This window comes from Dermacentor albipictus, chromosome 3 (assembly GCF_038994185.2).
Source record: "Dermacentor albipictus isolate Rhodes 1998 colony chromosome 3, USDA_Dalb.pri_finalv2, whole genome shotgun sequence".
NCBI lineage: Eukaryota > Metazoa > Arthropoda > Arachnida > Ixodida > Ixodidae > Dermacentor > Dermacentor albipictus.
The window spans coordinates 119,839,168-119,856,653 of record NC_091823.1 but is presented as its reverse complement, the minus strand read 5'-3'; the positions used below and the strand labels follow the sequence as shown (position 1 = coordinate 119,856,653).

The following is a 17,486-nucleotide window of genomic DNA, read 5'->3' as shown; positions in this document are numbered from 1 at the left end:
AGGCTTCAGATCTGTGGCAGGGGCCGCAGCGGCTGGATTAACAGCATGTGATGCAAGCGACGTGGCCATCTGGTCCCCCAGAACGTTACCCTCGATTCCCCTATGGCCAGGTACACAGCATATAATGATATGCCAATTAGATGGATACGCCTTACACAGGTAGGAATAGAGTTCAATTAGTACTGGATTTCTGTGCTTACAGAGTGACATCAGGGAAGGAAGGAAGGAAGGAAGGAAGGAAAAAGTGGAGAAGGAAAGACAGGGAGGTTAACCGGTTTAGTTTAACCGATCTGCTACCCTACACAGGGGAGCAGGTTGGGGGGATGAAAGATGGGGAGGAGAGGGAGAGAGCAGATAACACAGCACACGCATCGTCAGTTACAGTTCGTCACACTTGTGCGGTACGTGACATCACGGTCACAGCCGCTTGTCTAAGTGACATCAAGGCCTATATATATATGCGCTTTTTGGAATTTTGATTTCCTTATATGCTTCACAGCCGACAATAGTGCGTAGGGCTTGGCCGTAAAGATACTTGTTTCCGGATGCAGTACATCGGATTCCGAGAAAAATGGACCGACGGCTGCATAGGACATTTCCGCATGTGACTTGGAAGCGTCTGTGAAGAACTCTGTGTACGAGTGCTTGTACTGATGTTCTAGGAAATGCATTCGGATTTCGACCTCTGGAGCGTGCTTTGTAAGTTCTAGAAAGGATATGTCACATTCTACCACCTGCCACTCCCAAGGAGGAAACAGTTTGGTTGGATGCATCAAGCTATGCACGAGTAGTGGGACATGCATTTCATCACTAAGCTACCTCACACGCAGCGAGAAAGGCGGTCTTACAGAGGGACGATTACGGAAAATTGTAGCACACGTCATATCGTTAACGGTATTAAAACATGTATGTTCACTATTGGAATGCATATTCAGGAAATATGTGAGGCTGATGTAAGTTCTCTGCAGATGGAGTGACCATTCATTTGATTCCGCCTATAGGCTTTTAATAGGGCTTGTCCTAAAACAGCCAGTGGCTGCTCTGATACCTTGATTATGGATAGGATATTGCATCTTTAGCGCGCTCGGAACGACAGAGATATGTACAATGCCACCATAGTTGCGCATTTTGTCAGACAGATACTTGTCTACGTGTATCTTTGTATTACTGGTTTTAGTGCGAAATCTGAATATCCTCGCATACTGTATCAGGAGGGAACGTCATCAATACTCGGAAGTTCCTATTTTCGTTGGGAACAACCAGCTTTTAATGTTTAATAGCCATAGCATAACATTTCTCTTGCGAAACCCAGCTACTAAGTACAGAGCTACACTGCAACATGAACAATAACCTCCAGACTGACTGTATTTTTCTTGATTTCTCAAAAGCGTTTGACCGCATCGCCTATTGCCGTCTGATTTCTAAATTATCTGCCCTTCGATTAGACTCGCTAACCTTATCTTGTCTCCGTAACGTCCTTTCACTCCGCCAGCAGTTCACGGTTATTAACAATTTCCAATCCTCTCTTTCTCACGTAACTTCGGGCGTACCACAGGGGTGCGTCCTCGGCCCCCTATTGTTTTTAATCTACATAAACCACTTGCCAGAAAACACTTCTTCCTGCATGCGAATCTTCGCTCACGATTGCATCATATATCGTCCAATAACCTGTGCCCATGACCACTTAACGCTGCAAAACGACCTTTACCGCATTAACAACTGGTGTAAAAAAATGGCTTATCTCGCTGAATACAGATAAATGCGAAATAATCTCCTTCACACCTCCAGGTCGTAGCTGCAGGACCTCCAGCCGTGCTACAAGTAGCCTGGCCAAATCACGTTTAGGGTGTCATTTCCAAATGAAAAGTTGAATACTGATTGAAAAGAAAAAAGGGGTTCATTTTTAAGAAAAATTGCTGGATGTAAAGGTATGTGTTGGATATAAGCGGAGGGAAAGTACTTGTTTCTTTCTGCCTCTATTTCAGTGCATTGGATCAGAACATGAATAACTGTAAGCCTCTTGCCACATTTGGTACATGTTCGGGGCTCGCTTCCCGTCAAAAGGAAGCAGTGAGTGGCGTAAATATGTCCTATTCTTAATCTACAAAGAAGAACTTCTTTATGTCTTGCTGTTCTTTCAGATATCCAGTTCCCTAATTTTGGTTTGATAAAGTGCAGCTTATTCTCTTTTGCATTATCCCATTGGTCCTGCCAGTGCTTCCTCAGCTTGTGGCGTAAGAATGGCTTACGTTCTGTTACTGCTATGGGTTTATTCACATCCGTTTTATTAAAGACGACTGACGTTGCACTTTAGTGAGCACCTACATTACCTTTTATGCCCCTATGGCCAGGTACCCAACGTAGGACGATGTTTTGGTTGTATATTAAGGCTAAGCATAGTTCTGTGTATAGTTTGTTAAAAACAGGGTTCTTATGTTTTCGAAAACTCCTTAAGGCCCTTACTACGCTTTATGAATCTCAAAATGGTGGCCTTATTGAGATTACTTTGATATGTTTTACAGCTGAGAGTATCGCGTACGCCTCAGCCGTGAAAATACTTGCGTTAGGATTTAGAGAATCCGAGGTGGAAAGAAATGGCCCAAGAGCTGCATACGCGACACCAGCAGATGATCTGGAAGCATCTGTATAATATTCGGCACAGCAATACTTCACTTGGAGTTCGAGGAAGTGTGATCGTATGTGTGCCTCAGATGCATATTTTGTTGTTTCGACAAACGAGATATTGTACTCCACGGTCTGCCATTCCCAAGGCGGTGAAAGGCGAGTGGGAGGCATTAGGATATTTTCTGAGAGATGGATGTCTGTTTCTTCTACCATTGCTTCCAAGCGTACGCTCAAAGGAGTTCTAATACGTGGGCGGTTACTGTAAAGTCTGGCAGCACGCAGGTCGCTAACGATGGAATGGCATGGATGTTCGGTGTCTGATTTTACTTTAGTATAGCATGATAAACTTAAGAATATTCTTCGTAGATGTAAGTACCATTCGTTGGGCTCAACGTAGAGACTTTCAACAGGGCTCGTTCTAAAGGCGCCTGTTGCCAGTCGTATACCGAGGTTGTGGACTGGGTCGAGAATGTTTAGCGCATTCTCTGTTGCGGAGTGGTACACCACGGCTCCGTAGTCGAGGCGTGATTGTTCGAGACTCTTACACAGGCTAAACAGACACTTCCTGTCACTGCCCCAGGTTGTATGAGAGAGCAGCTTAAGGAGTTTCAGGCACTTCAGGCACTTTTCTTTAAGATATTTTAGGTGGGGAATGAAGTTAAGTTTTGTGTCCAGTATAACACATAAGAATTAGTGTTCAGGGCTGACAGTTAGTCTTTCTCCATTAAGGTTAATATCTGGTAGTGGTAGTACACCTCTCCTCTTTGGAAATAGGACACGTGCTCTTTTGAGGGTTCAATTTGAAACCATTCTCGTCCGCCTACCTTGAGAATCTCTTCAAGCCAAGCTGTAGCTGCCTCTCGCAAATACTAAGATTGCATGACCTGAACCCTATCTGTACATCGTCCACATAGACGGAGTAGAAGAGTGTGCGAGGTAATACGGTGTGGAGGAAATTCATTTTAACAATAAATAACGTACAGCTCAGTACTCCACCCTGCGGTACACCTGTCTCCTGTATAAATGGTCGCGATTGCACGTTGCCAACTCTAACACGAAATGTCCTGTCAGAGAGATAACTTTCACTTATTCTCAGCAGGTTGCCGCGAATGCCCATTGCAGAAAGGTACCGAAGGATCCCGAAGCGCCACGTATTATCATACGCCTTCTCCATGTCAAGAAACACTGACGACACAAGTTGTTTGTGGACAAACGTATCCCTGATGTACAGTCACGTGCAATATGACTAGCAACACCCTTGTTCGTGGTGGAAGGGGCTCCAGGGCTGCGCGGCGGCTCAGACATGCGAAATCATGGTTTAATAAATACCACTAATTGAAGTTGTGTTTAGGTCCGGAACTTACCATGTGTCTGTGCCGCCGTACAGTCTTGGAGCCCCTTCGACCACGGGCACAGGCATTGCAGGTCATATTGCACGTCACTGTACATTTCCAAGCGTACAAGCTGATCTGTCGTCGATCTGCCTTCTCTAAAGCCACATTGATATGGATATAATGTCTTGTTTATTTCTAGATAGTGGACCAGGCGACTGTTTACCATCTTTTCAAAAACTTTGCATAAGCAGCTCGTCAATGCTATAGGCCTATAACTATTTGCCAAAGAAGAGTCCTTACCCTGTTTAAAATAGGAATTATGATGGCCTCTTTCCCGGCAGAGGCAATGTGGCCGGAAGACCATATAGAATTGTAAAGACAAAAAAGGTTTTTTTTGTGATTCAGACTGCTGGTGTTTTAGCATTTCGTATAAGATGCGGTCAGAACCTGGTGCAGATTTGTTGCAGCTATTTAGTGCTGCCTGAAGCTCCGCCATGGAAAAAGGTATATTGTATGCCTCGCATATTGTGCTTTTCCGTTCTAATGGTTGCCTTTCTATTTGCCTTTTGTACATTTGGAATGTTTCAGAGTAGGGCGATGAGCTGGATATCTGTTCGAAATGTGCGCCAACAAAGTTCGCCTGATCTTCCATGCTGTCGCCTTGAGTATTTACCAGAGGCAGCGAGTAAGGCTGTTGACCGTTTATTCTCTTCACTCTATTCCAAATCTTTGTTTCATCAGTATAAGAGTTAATGCCCGATATATACTTTCTCCAACTCTCTCCTAGCTTGTCGCCGCGTTCTCCGACCCTGGGATTTGACCTGCTTGAAATTGACTAGATTTTCTGCCGTCGGAGAATCCCGAAGTAAAGCCCATGCCTTGTTCTGCTTCTTACGCGCTATTCGACAGTCATCGTTCCACCACCGGAGACGGCGTTTTGTGGACAATCCACTTGTTACTGGGATACATTTGGAGGAGGTGTCAAGGAGAAAAACCGTAAAATATTTAACCGCAGCGTCTATGCGTAAAGCACACATGCCTTCCCAGGATAAAGAAGCAAGATTTTTGAACTTTTCCCAGTCAGCTGAGTCAGTTCTCCCGCGAGGTAATTCTGGAAGGCATTCATTAGACATTGGTTTGCTTAGAACTACAGGGAAATGGTCGCTCCCGTAAGGGTTTTTCATAACTTTCCATTTAAAGGTAGAAGAGTAGGAGATGCTATACTAAGATCTATTGAGGAGTATGTTTTGTTTGCCATGTTATAATACGTGGGCTCCTTCCCATTCAAAAGACATGCACCTGAATAAAAAAGGAACTGTTCAATCAAGCGACCTCTCGCGTCGCAGCGCGAGTCGCCCCATGGGTTGCTGTGCGCATTTAAATCTCCAAGCACACTACATGGTTCAGGTAACTGATCTATTAGTGTTTGGAATTCTCGTTTGTGGAGCTGAAAATGCGGTGGCATATATAGGGAGCAGATGGTTATCAGTTTATTTAAAATTACAGCTCGAATGGCCACTGCCTCAAGGGGTGTTTGTAGCTGTGTGTGTTGACAGGCTATAGATTTGTCAGCTATGATGGCTACGCCGCCTGATGATGCGAGGGCACCATCGCGATCCTTCCGAAAAATAACATAGTGACGAAGGAAGTGTTTATGTTTAGATTTCAAATGAGTCTCTTGGACACACATCACTTTTGGAGTTAGTTCAGTAAGGATTTCTTGGACATCATCGAGGTTGCAAAGCAGGCCTCTGATATTCCGCTGAATAATTAGTGTATCCATATTAAAATGAATGTTGTGCTATGTTCCAAAGAGAATGTACTTCGTTTAGCTTACAGTGCCCTTTTGGGGTCCTGTAATTGGAATTTTGTCTTTCCTGGAGTGGTCCAGAAAATCGTGCCGCTCCTAAGGCGTCAACTGCGCCTTCTGACTGGGTGTTGTGTATGGCCTCTTGCGAGGTACTGGACACGTGCTCTTGCGAGCGGTCTGTTTTCCATGGAGGCCTTGTCTCGGAGACAAGGCCTGGAGCCCACCGTGCTGGTGGTTGATGGGCTTGTGTTGACCTCCGATCTGTGCTGACTGGTGCCAGCACTAGCAGAGGCCTCCACTGGGGTAAAATTCGGGAGAGGTAGGGCAGCCTTCGCTGCTCCCACCGTGGGGGCGGGTGGCGTTGCCGCACGCTCGCTATGAGTGGCGCTGGCGTCCGCCAAGTGCCGTTGTGGTACTGCCCCCCGACGTACCACTTCGGGGGGCAGTACGATGTGCTCTTTGCAAATGTTGGTGAGATGCGTTGTCTTGCTTCTCTGAAAGTTATGTTTTCTTTTACCTTTATCGTAATTATTTCTTTTTTCTTTTTTCCAGACTGCGCATGATCGAGAATATGCAGGGTGGCCAACGTTACAATTACTACAACGGGGCTCCGCGTTACAGTCATCTGCAGAGTGATCATTGATGCCGCATTTCGCATATGTTAGCCGCCCTCGGCAGCTCTGGGAAGCGTGGCCAAACCTCTGGCATTTAAAACAGCGTCACGGGTTGGGGATGTACGGTCGTACTCTGATTTTGGTATCTCCAGTTTCTAATGTCTCTAGTAACGTGCTAGAGCCAAAGGTAACTATCAGGTGCTTAGTTGGCAGTTCCTTGTTGTCCCGTGTGATCTTTATTTTTTGTTCGTGTATTACATTTTCATCCTTCCATCCTTCCAGGAGTTCTTCTTCGGTCAAGTCCATCAAGTCAATGTCAGAAATTACGCCTTTGGCCGTATTCATGGTTCGGTGTGCTGTTACACTGACGGAGATGTCTCCAAGTTCTACAAGGTTCGTTACCTTGTCGTGTTGTGCTTTGTCTTTCAATTCGAGTAATGAGTCGCCACTGGCCAGCTTTGTGATTTTATAGCTGCCTCCAATGGTCTCTGTGAGATACTTCACCACAATGAATGGTGAAATCATTCTTGCCATCTTGTCAGGTTTATCACTCTGAACAACGTGAAATTTCGGGAAAGTCTGAGTGGCTTTGAGAGAAAACTGAAATGTAGCATCGGTGCGCCCCCTTTTAGAGGGACGATCAGTTGAGAAAGGGTTGGAAATTCCCATGAAATATGTTGAGTATTCAGCGACGATGCCAGTCACCCACCACCGAGCCCAACAAGGGGTCAAGGCAAGGTATATGGTGAAACAAGCCCTACCATGCCAACTGTACGTCGTCGCTATAACCACATATGTTATAACCAAGGTAGGTCATACCACACCAGGTTAACCCTCGCCGTCAGGAATGTTGGAAGTTATCAGAAGAAAAAGAAGACAGGAAAGACTAAACGTGGGAGGAAAAGACGAAGGTGTGCGAAGAGAAAGACAGAAAAGGCGACTGCCGATTTCCTCCAGGTGGGTCAGTCTGGAGGTGCCGCCTGTGTGAAGCCGAGGCCGAAGAGGTGTGTTGCCTCCGCCGGGGGCTTTAAAGGTCCAAACACCCAGCATCGGCTCAACCCCCAGGATCCCCTTTTCCCCAGACACGGCTAAGCTGCGCACGGCTACACGCGGGAGGGTCCAACCCTTGTGTGCTCGGGTACGTGGTGGCGCAACACACCAAACGCCTGCTGACGCAGACGCCCCTGCGGGGAAATGCTAAGATCTGTGGTAGAGTATGACTTAATTGTTAGCTAGGTTAAAATACGTGGGCTCCTTCGTATTCAAGAGACATGCTCCAGAGGAAAAAAGCAGCTGTTCAATAATGCGACCTCACGCATCACAGCGTGAATCGCCCCACAAACTACTGTGTGCATTAAAATCCCCAAGAATGAGATAGGGCTCTGGGAGCTCATCTATTAATGATTCTAAGTCGCGTCTGTGAAGCTGATAATGTGGTGCTATATACAAAGAGCAGGTGGTGATGAGTTTATTTAAAAGTACGGCTCGAACGGCCATGGCCTAAAGGGCCGTTTGGAGCTTCAAATGCTGACACGCCACACTACTATCACCAATGATGGCTACACCACTAAATCATGCGACAACATTTTATTTTTTTTTATTTCACAATAACCCTAAAGGCCCTCTAGGGAGGCTAATACATAGGGTAAATGTTACATAGGTGAGGTGAACAGTGCGTAAATGTAATTACAATGGAAAAACAAAACTGGGAAAAAATTAATTACAGTGCATACATACATCCATACATCCTCGTGCTCTTTCCAAAAAGTCATGTATTGTCGGAGGAAGTTGGTGTGCTTGGAAGTTAGACGTGTTTCTTGCGCACACGGCACTTTAGGATTAAACTTAGAGAATTTCTTGGACGTCCTCTAACATTCCACTGCATGATGTCGTCCATGTTGAAAAGAAACAAATTGTGGTGTGTGTCTCAAAAGAGAGGAGAGTGACCTACTTTACAGAGCCATGTTACATCCTCATAATTGCTGTTTTGTCTTTTTTGGAGCGGTCAAGAGAACCTCCTCGCCGCTCCTTCAACGCTACCTGCACCGTTTGGCTTGGACTGGTGTTCATAGCCTCTTGCGAGGCACTGGACACCCGCTCCATACAGCGATGTGTGCGTCGCGCACACTTCATCGCAAGCAACGAAGCCTTCGCCCCCATCCCCCCCCCCCCCGGGCAGGAAGTTGACAGGATCCCTGTGGCATCTGCAGTGCCCTGGCTGCTGCCGGAGCTTGAAGAGTCCACTGGTGTGGACACTCTGAGAGATGGCAGGGTAGCGTTGGCTGCTCCTACCGTAGGGGCGGGTGACGTTGGCCTCAGCACACTAGGCGTGGTCTGGGCTGCCGCCAGAGGTCGTTGTGGTGCCGCTCCCTGTTCTTCCACTTCAACGAAAGATGTTTTCAGTAAGAATAGCGAGGAGATCCGTTGTCGTGTTTCACGGAATGTTATATTCCCTTAAGTTTTACGGTAACTACTTCCTTTTCTTTCTTCCAGGCTGGACAACCTCTGGAGCAAGCTGAGTGACTGTTATCGCAGTTCGCAAAATGTACCTCGTCATTACTGCAGTCGTCAGCAGAGTGATCGGTTGTGCCGCACTTTGCGCACATAAGCTGCCCTCGGCACCTCTGACATGCGTGACCAAATCTCCGACATTTGAAGCAACGTCTCGGATTCGGAATGTAAGGTCGAACATGAAGTTTCACACAACCGATTTCAAGTCTCGGGTAAAGTAGTTGAGCTGAAAGTGAGTATTAAATGCTTTGTTGAAATTTCGTTGTCATTCCGTCTAATTTTGATGCGCTGCACATGGATTACACCTTGGTCCTTTCATCCATTTAGAAGTTCTTGTTCATTCAATGTCATCAAGTCTTCATGTGATACTACGCTTTTGACTCTGCTCATAGTTCGATGTGCGCTCACAGAAACAGGGATGTTACCAAAGGTTACGAGGTGTGCGAGTCTGTTGTATTGGTCCTTGTCATTCAGTTCGAGGAGCAAATCCCCACTTACCATCTTTGTTACCTCATAACAAGTTCCAATGATCTCCTTTAACTACTTGGCCACAAGAAATGGTGAAATTGCTCTAGTTTTTGTAGCTGATGGCTCACAGTGAAAGACGTGGAATTTCGGGAAAGTTTCTTTGTTCTTGGGCCAGAATAGCGAGGTTGCGTCGGTGCGCACGCTTTTCGAGGCACGATCGGTTGAAAAAGGGTTCGAGGATTCCATGTAAAACAGTTATTTGTTCAGCAACGGCGTCTGCCACCCACCACGGACCGCAACAAGGGGGCGTGGCAGAACATGTAAACAAGTCTACAGAGCGCCAACAGTATGCCGTTACTATAACCCAATATGGTATACCCAAGGTAGGACAGCCACACCAGGTTAACCCTTGCCGCCAGGAAAAGTCGGAGCGAATTGAAAAGGTGAATGGAGAGGAAAGGTTGAAAGTGGAAGAGAAAGACGAAGATGAGGGTAGAGGGAGAGAGGAAAAAGCTGACTGCTGATTTCCCCCGGGTGGGCCAGTCCGGGGGTGCCGTCTATGTGAAGCAGAGGCCAAAGAGGTGCGTTACCTCCGCCAGGGGGCCTGAAAGGTCCGAACACCCGGTATCGGCTCAACCCCCAGGAACCCCCTTTGCCCGGACACGGCTAAGCCGCGCACGGCTACCCGCGGCAGGCTCCAACCCTCGTGTGCTCGAGTAGTCGGTGAAGGGTCATATCACACAATCAGGCAGTAAACGAGGGCAAAATGACGAGAAGCATGTACAAAAAAACAGGACTTATCCGATGTTTCGATCGCGGAAACGGCCTTCTGAAGGGCAGTGCTGCGACAAAGGCCGCACCGGCGGCTGACGAAACATCAGAAACGTTCCGTTCTTTCTACACGCTGCGTGTGTTATTTGTCGCGTTCTCTCTATTTTGCTAATATACATATACATACATATACATATATATATATATATATATATATATATACTGCGTATGGTGTGAATGTGTTGGTGTTCGTGCCTGTACACAAAGCCACAACCATATTCGGTTCGTAACTACGACCAGGCATAACTATGGAAACATAGAAAGGATCGGGCGAGTGTAACAGATTTAGCAGATTGACTTCATTCAAGCATTCTGGAGGCACTTGAAGCAATGTGTTCTGTTCAATGTTACAGCAATAATAATTTATATTAAAAATTCAATAAGGATGATTTTTGTGGATATATATAAAAAACAAGTTCAATATGAACGGAATCATTTAACGAATACGAAAATTTTCTTTCGGGGCACTAGGATTGTTCATACGTACAGTGTAGTAGGCGTGAAAACCGTTCCTGTTCCTTTGTTCAGCGATAACTTCAAGTTGTTTGGCCGTGAGATCTTCAAGTGGTGTCAGGTGGTACGCCATCGTGAGAACCGTTACAAATGTGACTTTGCGAATTCACTATCTGTCGTACTGGCCAGGGCCTGGATGGCTCAGAAGTGCTTCAGGTGAAATCCGTGCACAGAATCGGGGTTTTCTATTGCGAAGAGCACCGGAGATGCACCTGCGACGGTACGTACAGAACAATCGCGACCCGGTTTGATGTATGTAGGCGCCGTAGCGTTCTCCGAGGAGCATCCATTTATCTTCACCCAGGGCAACGGGTTTAGCCATTAGCTTATAACTGTGAAAGAATGGCTGACGCGTACCTCTTCGCCGATGGTGTGAATGAAACAGAAACGCACTTGAAAACGATGAGGTACTTCAATGCACGTTATTTATTTCATTCTACAGCAAAATTTAAATTATGGAACAATATAGACGTACGAATGGTGCCTGCAAACGGGAATACTTCAGGAAGAAGGGTGCTTTATTTTGCCTTATTTTTCGCTCATTAAAATCGTTTTCCACTCTTGAGTTACGCGCCGTGTCAACATGGCGTACCCATCGATTTCGAACGCAACAGTCGGTGCGCGCGCGACAGGGCGGATAGTTTGTGAAGGCAGTGGACGCATGGTGTCCGAGGTCTGGCGGCGCGCCCGCAAACCAGCATAAATCGTTGGTGTCGATGACACTGCGCCGCCACGTCCACTGTAGGTGTTGCATGGTCTCGATACTGTATAGGCAGTTGCACATGCTTCGTTCGAAAGTCGCATTATATATCCGAAAGTATACAAAAAGGGAGTCAGTCTCCTTATGGCCTTAGAGATTAAAATACATTAAATAGAGCGTACCCTCGGCGGTAGGCGAGATGCTATGCCAATGCGCTACCAAGCTCCATGTCGCGGGTTCAACACAGGCAGCGGCGGCCACATTTCGATGCACACTCTAAAATCAGTTGTACCCTTTGGGGCGGATATTTGCCGCGCAAAAATGATCGTCATCTCTCTTGCCCGCATTTCCTTTCTTTAACGCTGCGAGCCCGGTACTTCGAAGTTACGAACGGCATGCGCGTTATCAGCGTGACAGAGCATTCCCGACAGGAAAGTAACGAGCGCAGCGTTTCCACGACATCACGATAGCACGACATCGCTCTGGCTATGTTCTCACACCAGTTCTACGCACAGGTCTTGGCGCTGTCCCTCCTGAAAGCTTCCTTTGGGGGCTTCACTACGCCGGGCATTCCCTTACCACTGGTGCGGCCTTCGACGAGCTTCATCGATGACGATTTGCTGGCTGAGTTTCACCGCTCCCAGCCAATTCCGTGCCAACATCCAAGACTGACTGCGACATCTGATCTCACCTGGCAACCACAGCCTTCCAGCGTCACGCAATCCGAGGGTCGGGTATATAAGCAGCACTTGTCAGCTGAACGTCCGGGGCACGACGTCGCTCTGGCTATGTTCTCACACGCGTTCTACGCACAGGTCCGTTAAATGCCAAATGTTATCGCCATGTTAAATGCCAAATGTTACCTGCCAAATGTTATCGTAGTTCTAATTGTTGTGCAGTAGCGGTGTCGTGCCCCACCAACTTGCTATATGTTTTTGCGAAAGTGCCTTGTACGGTTGGTTTCTGCTGTTGTTGCTGTATCGAGTGTTCTGTTAATGCTCTCGGGAGATATCGAGAGTAACCCTGGCCCCAGAACCAATGTTGCACCTACAGGCTCTGACAGTGCCAAAATCACTGAAATATTTGAAGTTGTTAAAGGCTTGGAAGTGAATCGGGCGAGGTTTCTTCAGGAAATACAAGTTGCTAAAGAACAGCAAAATGTACTGAACACGTCACTGCAAGCCCTTGTTAGCAGGGTGAATCTTCTGGAAACTTATATGCGTTCTCTCAAACAGATTGATACGCTCAACGCAGCCTCAGCTCCATGCGCTCTTGACGCCCTTCGTCATGATATGATGAAGCTTAGGGCGTCACTTGATAGCGGAAGCAACAGATCCAGAAGAAACAACCTCATTTTTTTGCCTGGATGATTCAGCCGATGAGACATGGTCTGCATCGGAGGAAAAAGTAGTCTATCGTCGAAACGCAACTGGATGAACAGATTACTCCAGAAAGTATAGAGCGTACTCACCGGCTTCGTAAATCTCACGGAAGCAAAAACAAGCCTATCATTATTAAGTTTGTAAACTTCAAGGATAAGGAACGTATCCTATCTCGTGGTATCAGGCTTAAGGGTACTAACTTTGCGATCCGTGAGGATCTCAGCTCTGACGTCAGGCTTGCGTGATCCAAACTTGTAAGTTATGCAAAAACATCGAATAGCTCTTTCAAAGTTCGACATGATAAGCTACTCATTAATAAGAAATGCTACGTTTATGATGGTACTCAGGATATTGCTGTTGAACTGAGAAATGAAGCGGAAGAGACGGTGCCCGAACAATCAGTCCTCAAAGCAATGTGTGCACACAGGACGTTCCGGTCATCCAATTTCAGAGCTTACCATTTTAGTCGTGAACTGCAGAAGTGTAAAAAACAAAACTGATGAATTTGCTACTCTGACCACTTCAGTAGAACCCCACGTGATTATAGGTACGGAGTCTTCGCTCGACGAATCTGCTGGTAGTTCCGAAGTTTTTCCACCTGGTTTTCACGTCTACCGTTCCGATCGCAATGCGCATGGCGGTGGTGTCTTTCTACTTGTTGACTCGTGCTTGCCATCCTCTCCCGTGTTAATCCCAACTGACTGTCCCGAGTCAGTTTGGTGCAATATCCGATTTTAAACTGGGCAGTTGCTGACAGTTGGCTTGTTTTACGGTTCCCCCGATTCCACATCACCTGAGACCTTCACAAGCGTATCCGAGTTTCTTTCTGCAGTAAATAATGACTATATTATTGGCGGTGATTTCAATATGCCTGACGTGAGCTGGGTTCACTATAAGCCTGTCCTTCCTAATTATTTCGCTCTGTCTATAGTATTCCGCGAGGCAATCGTTACCAATGATATTTATCAGTTTGTTACTGAACCTACTAGGTGTGGTCCGAATAGCTCTTCTGCCTCAGATCTGCTTTTTTCAAACCAGCCATTGCTTGTGTCTGATAACGCCGTAATTCCCGGTATTAGTGACCATGACTGCATTGTGGCGCATGTGCAGATTGTCCCCTTCTCATGTGTACATGATCACCCAAGGAAGGTATATTTTTTGAGAAAGGCAATTATGTTTCATTATCTAATCATCTTCCATATTCCTGCAAAAATTCAGTCATTTAGCTCAGGCCGCAGATTGCAATACCCTACGGGATACATTTTCCTCCACACTGAAGCTCCTGGTTGACACACATGTTCCACGTAAACATTTGTCTGCAAAAAAATGTAGTGATAAGCCTAGGGTAACTCGGGAAGTCAAGCAATTGATTAATAAGAGACATCGTCTTCTGAATGCTTATAGAAAGCAGCGTAACCCTTCTGTATTTGTTATGCTCAAACCCTTGGAAAAGATATTAAAGTAAAGAACAAGGTTGCTAAGGAAAAATACTTCTTAGCATAGGGCCTAAAGTTACAAAATAACCCGAAAGAAATGTGGAAGTGTTTAAAAACAATTAGCAAAGAATCAGTTGGCATCCCGAGCACAAAAAACGGTAGTGTACTTCTTACTGATGATTTGGATAAAGCTTCTTGCTTCAATCTTTATTTCCAATCTTCTTTCACAACTCCCTGTCATAATGAATTACCGCGTATTTCCGACAATGTGTTCGAACCTATGCCGGAACTGGTCGTGACACATGGTGTTATATACTTCAGTTACTTGGCAATATAAATGTTTCTTCTGCAAGTGTTCCTGATGGCATACCTTTTTATGTGTTAAAGGCTTGTTCTGACACAATCGCCCACTATCTGATTATTATTTTTGAGAAATCGTTAAGTACTTCTTGTTTACCTAAGGAGTGGAAAGTTGCAAACGTGGTAAGAATCCATAAAAGTGGCCCAAAAACTATTGTCTCCAACCACAGGTCAATTTCTCTAACGAGTGTGTGTAGTAAAACACTGGAGCACATTGTAGACAGTGCGATAATAAAACATCTAGAAAACAATAATTCTTTAGTGAATATCTGCATGGTTTTAGGTTTGGTCGTTCTTGTCCGACACAGCTCCTAGAATTCAGCCACGATCTTTTTCATTCGTATTGATCTCGATGTACAGACTGACTGCATATTTCTGGGTTTTAGAAAGGCATTTGATTCTGTTCACCATGTTTTACAGTCTTATAAGCTATCATCCCTTGGTAATCTCTCCTTCATTGCTTGATTGGATTAAGTGTTATCTACAAGAACGCATGCAACATGTTGTAATTAATGGCTCCCAATATGATTATGTTGCTGTTACGTCGGGAGTTCCCCAGGGATCTGTTTTGGGGCCATTGCTGTTTTTTGTCTACATCAATGACATTGCTCAGGTTGTGCCATCCAAAGTGCGTCTGTATGCGGATGATTGTGTGATTTATCACTGCATTAGGTCTGCAACTGAACACGAGTGCTTGCAACGCAATTTGGACTGTATTACACGCTGGTGTGTTAGGTGGCAAATGTCTTTGAACCCCAGTAGGTGTCAGTACGTGTACTTTACACGTAAACAAAATCCATATCTATTTCATTATTCATTAGACAATGTCCAGCTATCGCGACTAACTCAGTATAAGTATCTCGGTGTTTATTTCTCATCCAATTTACCTTGGACTAAGCACGTTCAATATGTTACAGCGAAAGCCTGTAAAACGCTAAATTTTGTTAAACGCCACTTCCGGTTAGCTCCTCCCAAAATTAAAGAGCTACTTTATTTTTCGAACGTAAGACCCATATTAGAGTATGGCTGTACGGCCTGGGACCCGCAAACCAAAACTCTGTCTAATATGCTCGAGCATGTAGAGAACCACGCAGCCAGTTTTCTCTGTAATAACTATGACCTTACTTCTAGTATTACAGCACTTAAGGATAACTTGGGTTGGGAATTATTAAGCACACGCAGACAAAACATGAGATTAGAAATGCTTTTTAAATTTTATTTCGGTATGCTTAAAATAGATAGGGAAACTTACCTTTTACCTCCTCAATTCTTATCTCACAGAAGTGACCACTCTTTAAGAATAAGGGAACTTATTTGTAGAACAAACGTCTTCAAGCATTCATTTTTTTCCACACACAATATCACAGTGGAATCAGCTACCGCAGGAAATTGCTGCTTGTCGCAGTGAAGTATCGTTCAGAACATTTCTGCTGAGCTTATAGCGGCGTGAACTTTTCTATTGTTGTGTTATTTTTTGGTTGACCAGTTCTGTATTTTGTCGAGCTTACGTACACTGTGTATTCCCCCCTGCAGTAATGCCATCGGGTGCTGCAGTTACTTGAAATACGTAAAAACTGTTTTTAGAGTGTAGGCAAAAAGAAAAAAAAAGCGATCGCGTGCTTAAATTTAGGCTGTGCTTTATATAACCCCAGGCAGGCCGGCAAAACTGGTGTGTAGTCCCCGGTTACGGCGCGCCTCATAATCGGATCATGTTCTGGCACGTAACGCCGAGACCACGCTTACGCTTGCGGACGCGTGCAAGCTCGTTTCGCCGCGCCCACACAAGCGCAGACGGTGTGGCCCGACTCGTACGCGTCGAAACGCAGAGTGATCTCAGGGAACAGCTCCTCTGTGTTATCGGGCTTGGGCTGCTTCGCGTCGGTGCGCCTGTCTACGCAGCTGCGGCGCGGTACATTCAACTCTCGGCGAAGCAGTTCTTCCATGCAAGGAAGTGCTTCTTTCCGTTTTGTGCTGATCTAAGAGCTATAAAAATGTAACAATTACGTTTATAGATATCGAAGCATTTTGAAACACCTTTAATAACAAAGAAGCGCCGTCTGCGAAGGCGTCTATGAGTGAGCCTAGTGAGCGCGCGCTGTCGCGCGCCTTTTTGGATGCACACCGCCATTTCTCGCGAGGCCCGGCAGGCGCTAGGCGCGTAGACGCGAGCTTGAGCACGCCTGCATGTGTACTTGCGGTGTGGGCTTAAAACCCCAGAATTTACGTAATGAGCGTCGTGAACATTATCGTGGTGAAAGTAAGGAAGATACGGTTGGAAGATTAGCGGCGCCTAATTGGAGAACAACAGAGTGACGTCAAATAAAAACAGGTAGACTGCTTCTGGATAGCGTACGCATGGGCTTAAGGTGTTTAAGCGTGCTCATGTGTTTTTCTTTTTCAATTTTTTTTTCGAATCCCCTGAGGCATATAGCCTAACCCACTCATTCAGCTGGATTACTCAAAAGGCAGCGTACATTATTTACATTGGAAAACAAAATATGTAATTGCCAAATTATAAAATTTCGCAAATCAGCTTCTTAAGTGATTAGTGTAGCGTATATATTGCAACATACGAGCTCAAGCTAGTGATTTTAGGAGGCACTAACATTTAGAACGGACTTTCGTACTAGCAGAAGTTTTCATGCGCACTGTCAAAGTTGCAGTAAAATGCACTGTTGCTCAACTTATCTTTGTTTTTAGTAAAACGCCTTTTTTGCGAATCGAAGCTAAAAGATTACTGCGGCACGAATAAATTTAGACACAAATTTCGTGATTCCATGTCTCAAAATTTATCATATCCTTATTATTCGTTCAAAGTGGATATGACTTTCGAAACGACCGGCTAACATTAGTAAATTAGAATATTTGCCATATATAAAGTAATTCTTTTAAAGATGATTAG

The 17,486-nt window shown here is 45.4% G+C and overlaps 1 protein-coding gene across 2 annotated transcripts in view; it reads right to left on the bottom strand.

The window, feature by feature from the left end:
- LOC135919475 (uncharacterized) overlaps positions 1-10,907 on the bottom strand; it is a 138,342-nt gene extending 127,435 nt beyond the window's left edge. For both annotated transcript variants that reach the window (XM_065453309.2, XM_065453310.2), the window contains exon 1: positions 10,681-10,907. In XM_065453309.2, coding sequence (XP_065309381.1) covers positions 10,681-10,779 — 99 coding nt within the window. In that variant the 5' untranslated portion in view covers positions 10,780-10,907. The remainder of the gene's footprint in view (positions 1-10,680) is intronic.
- Positions 10,908-17,486: the final 6,579 nt, after the last annotated feature.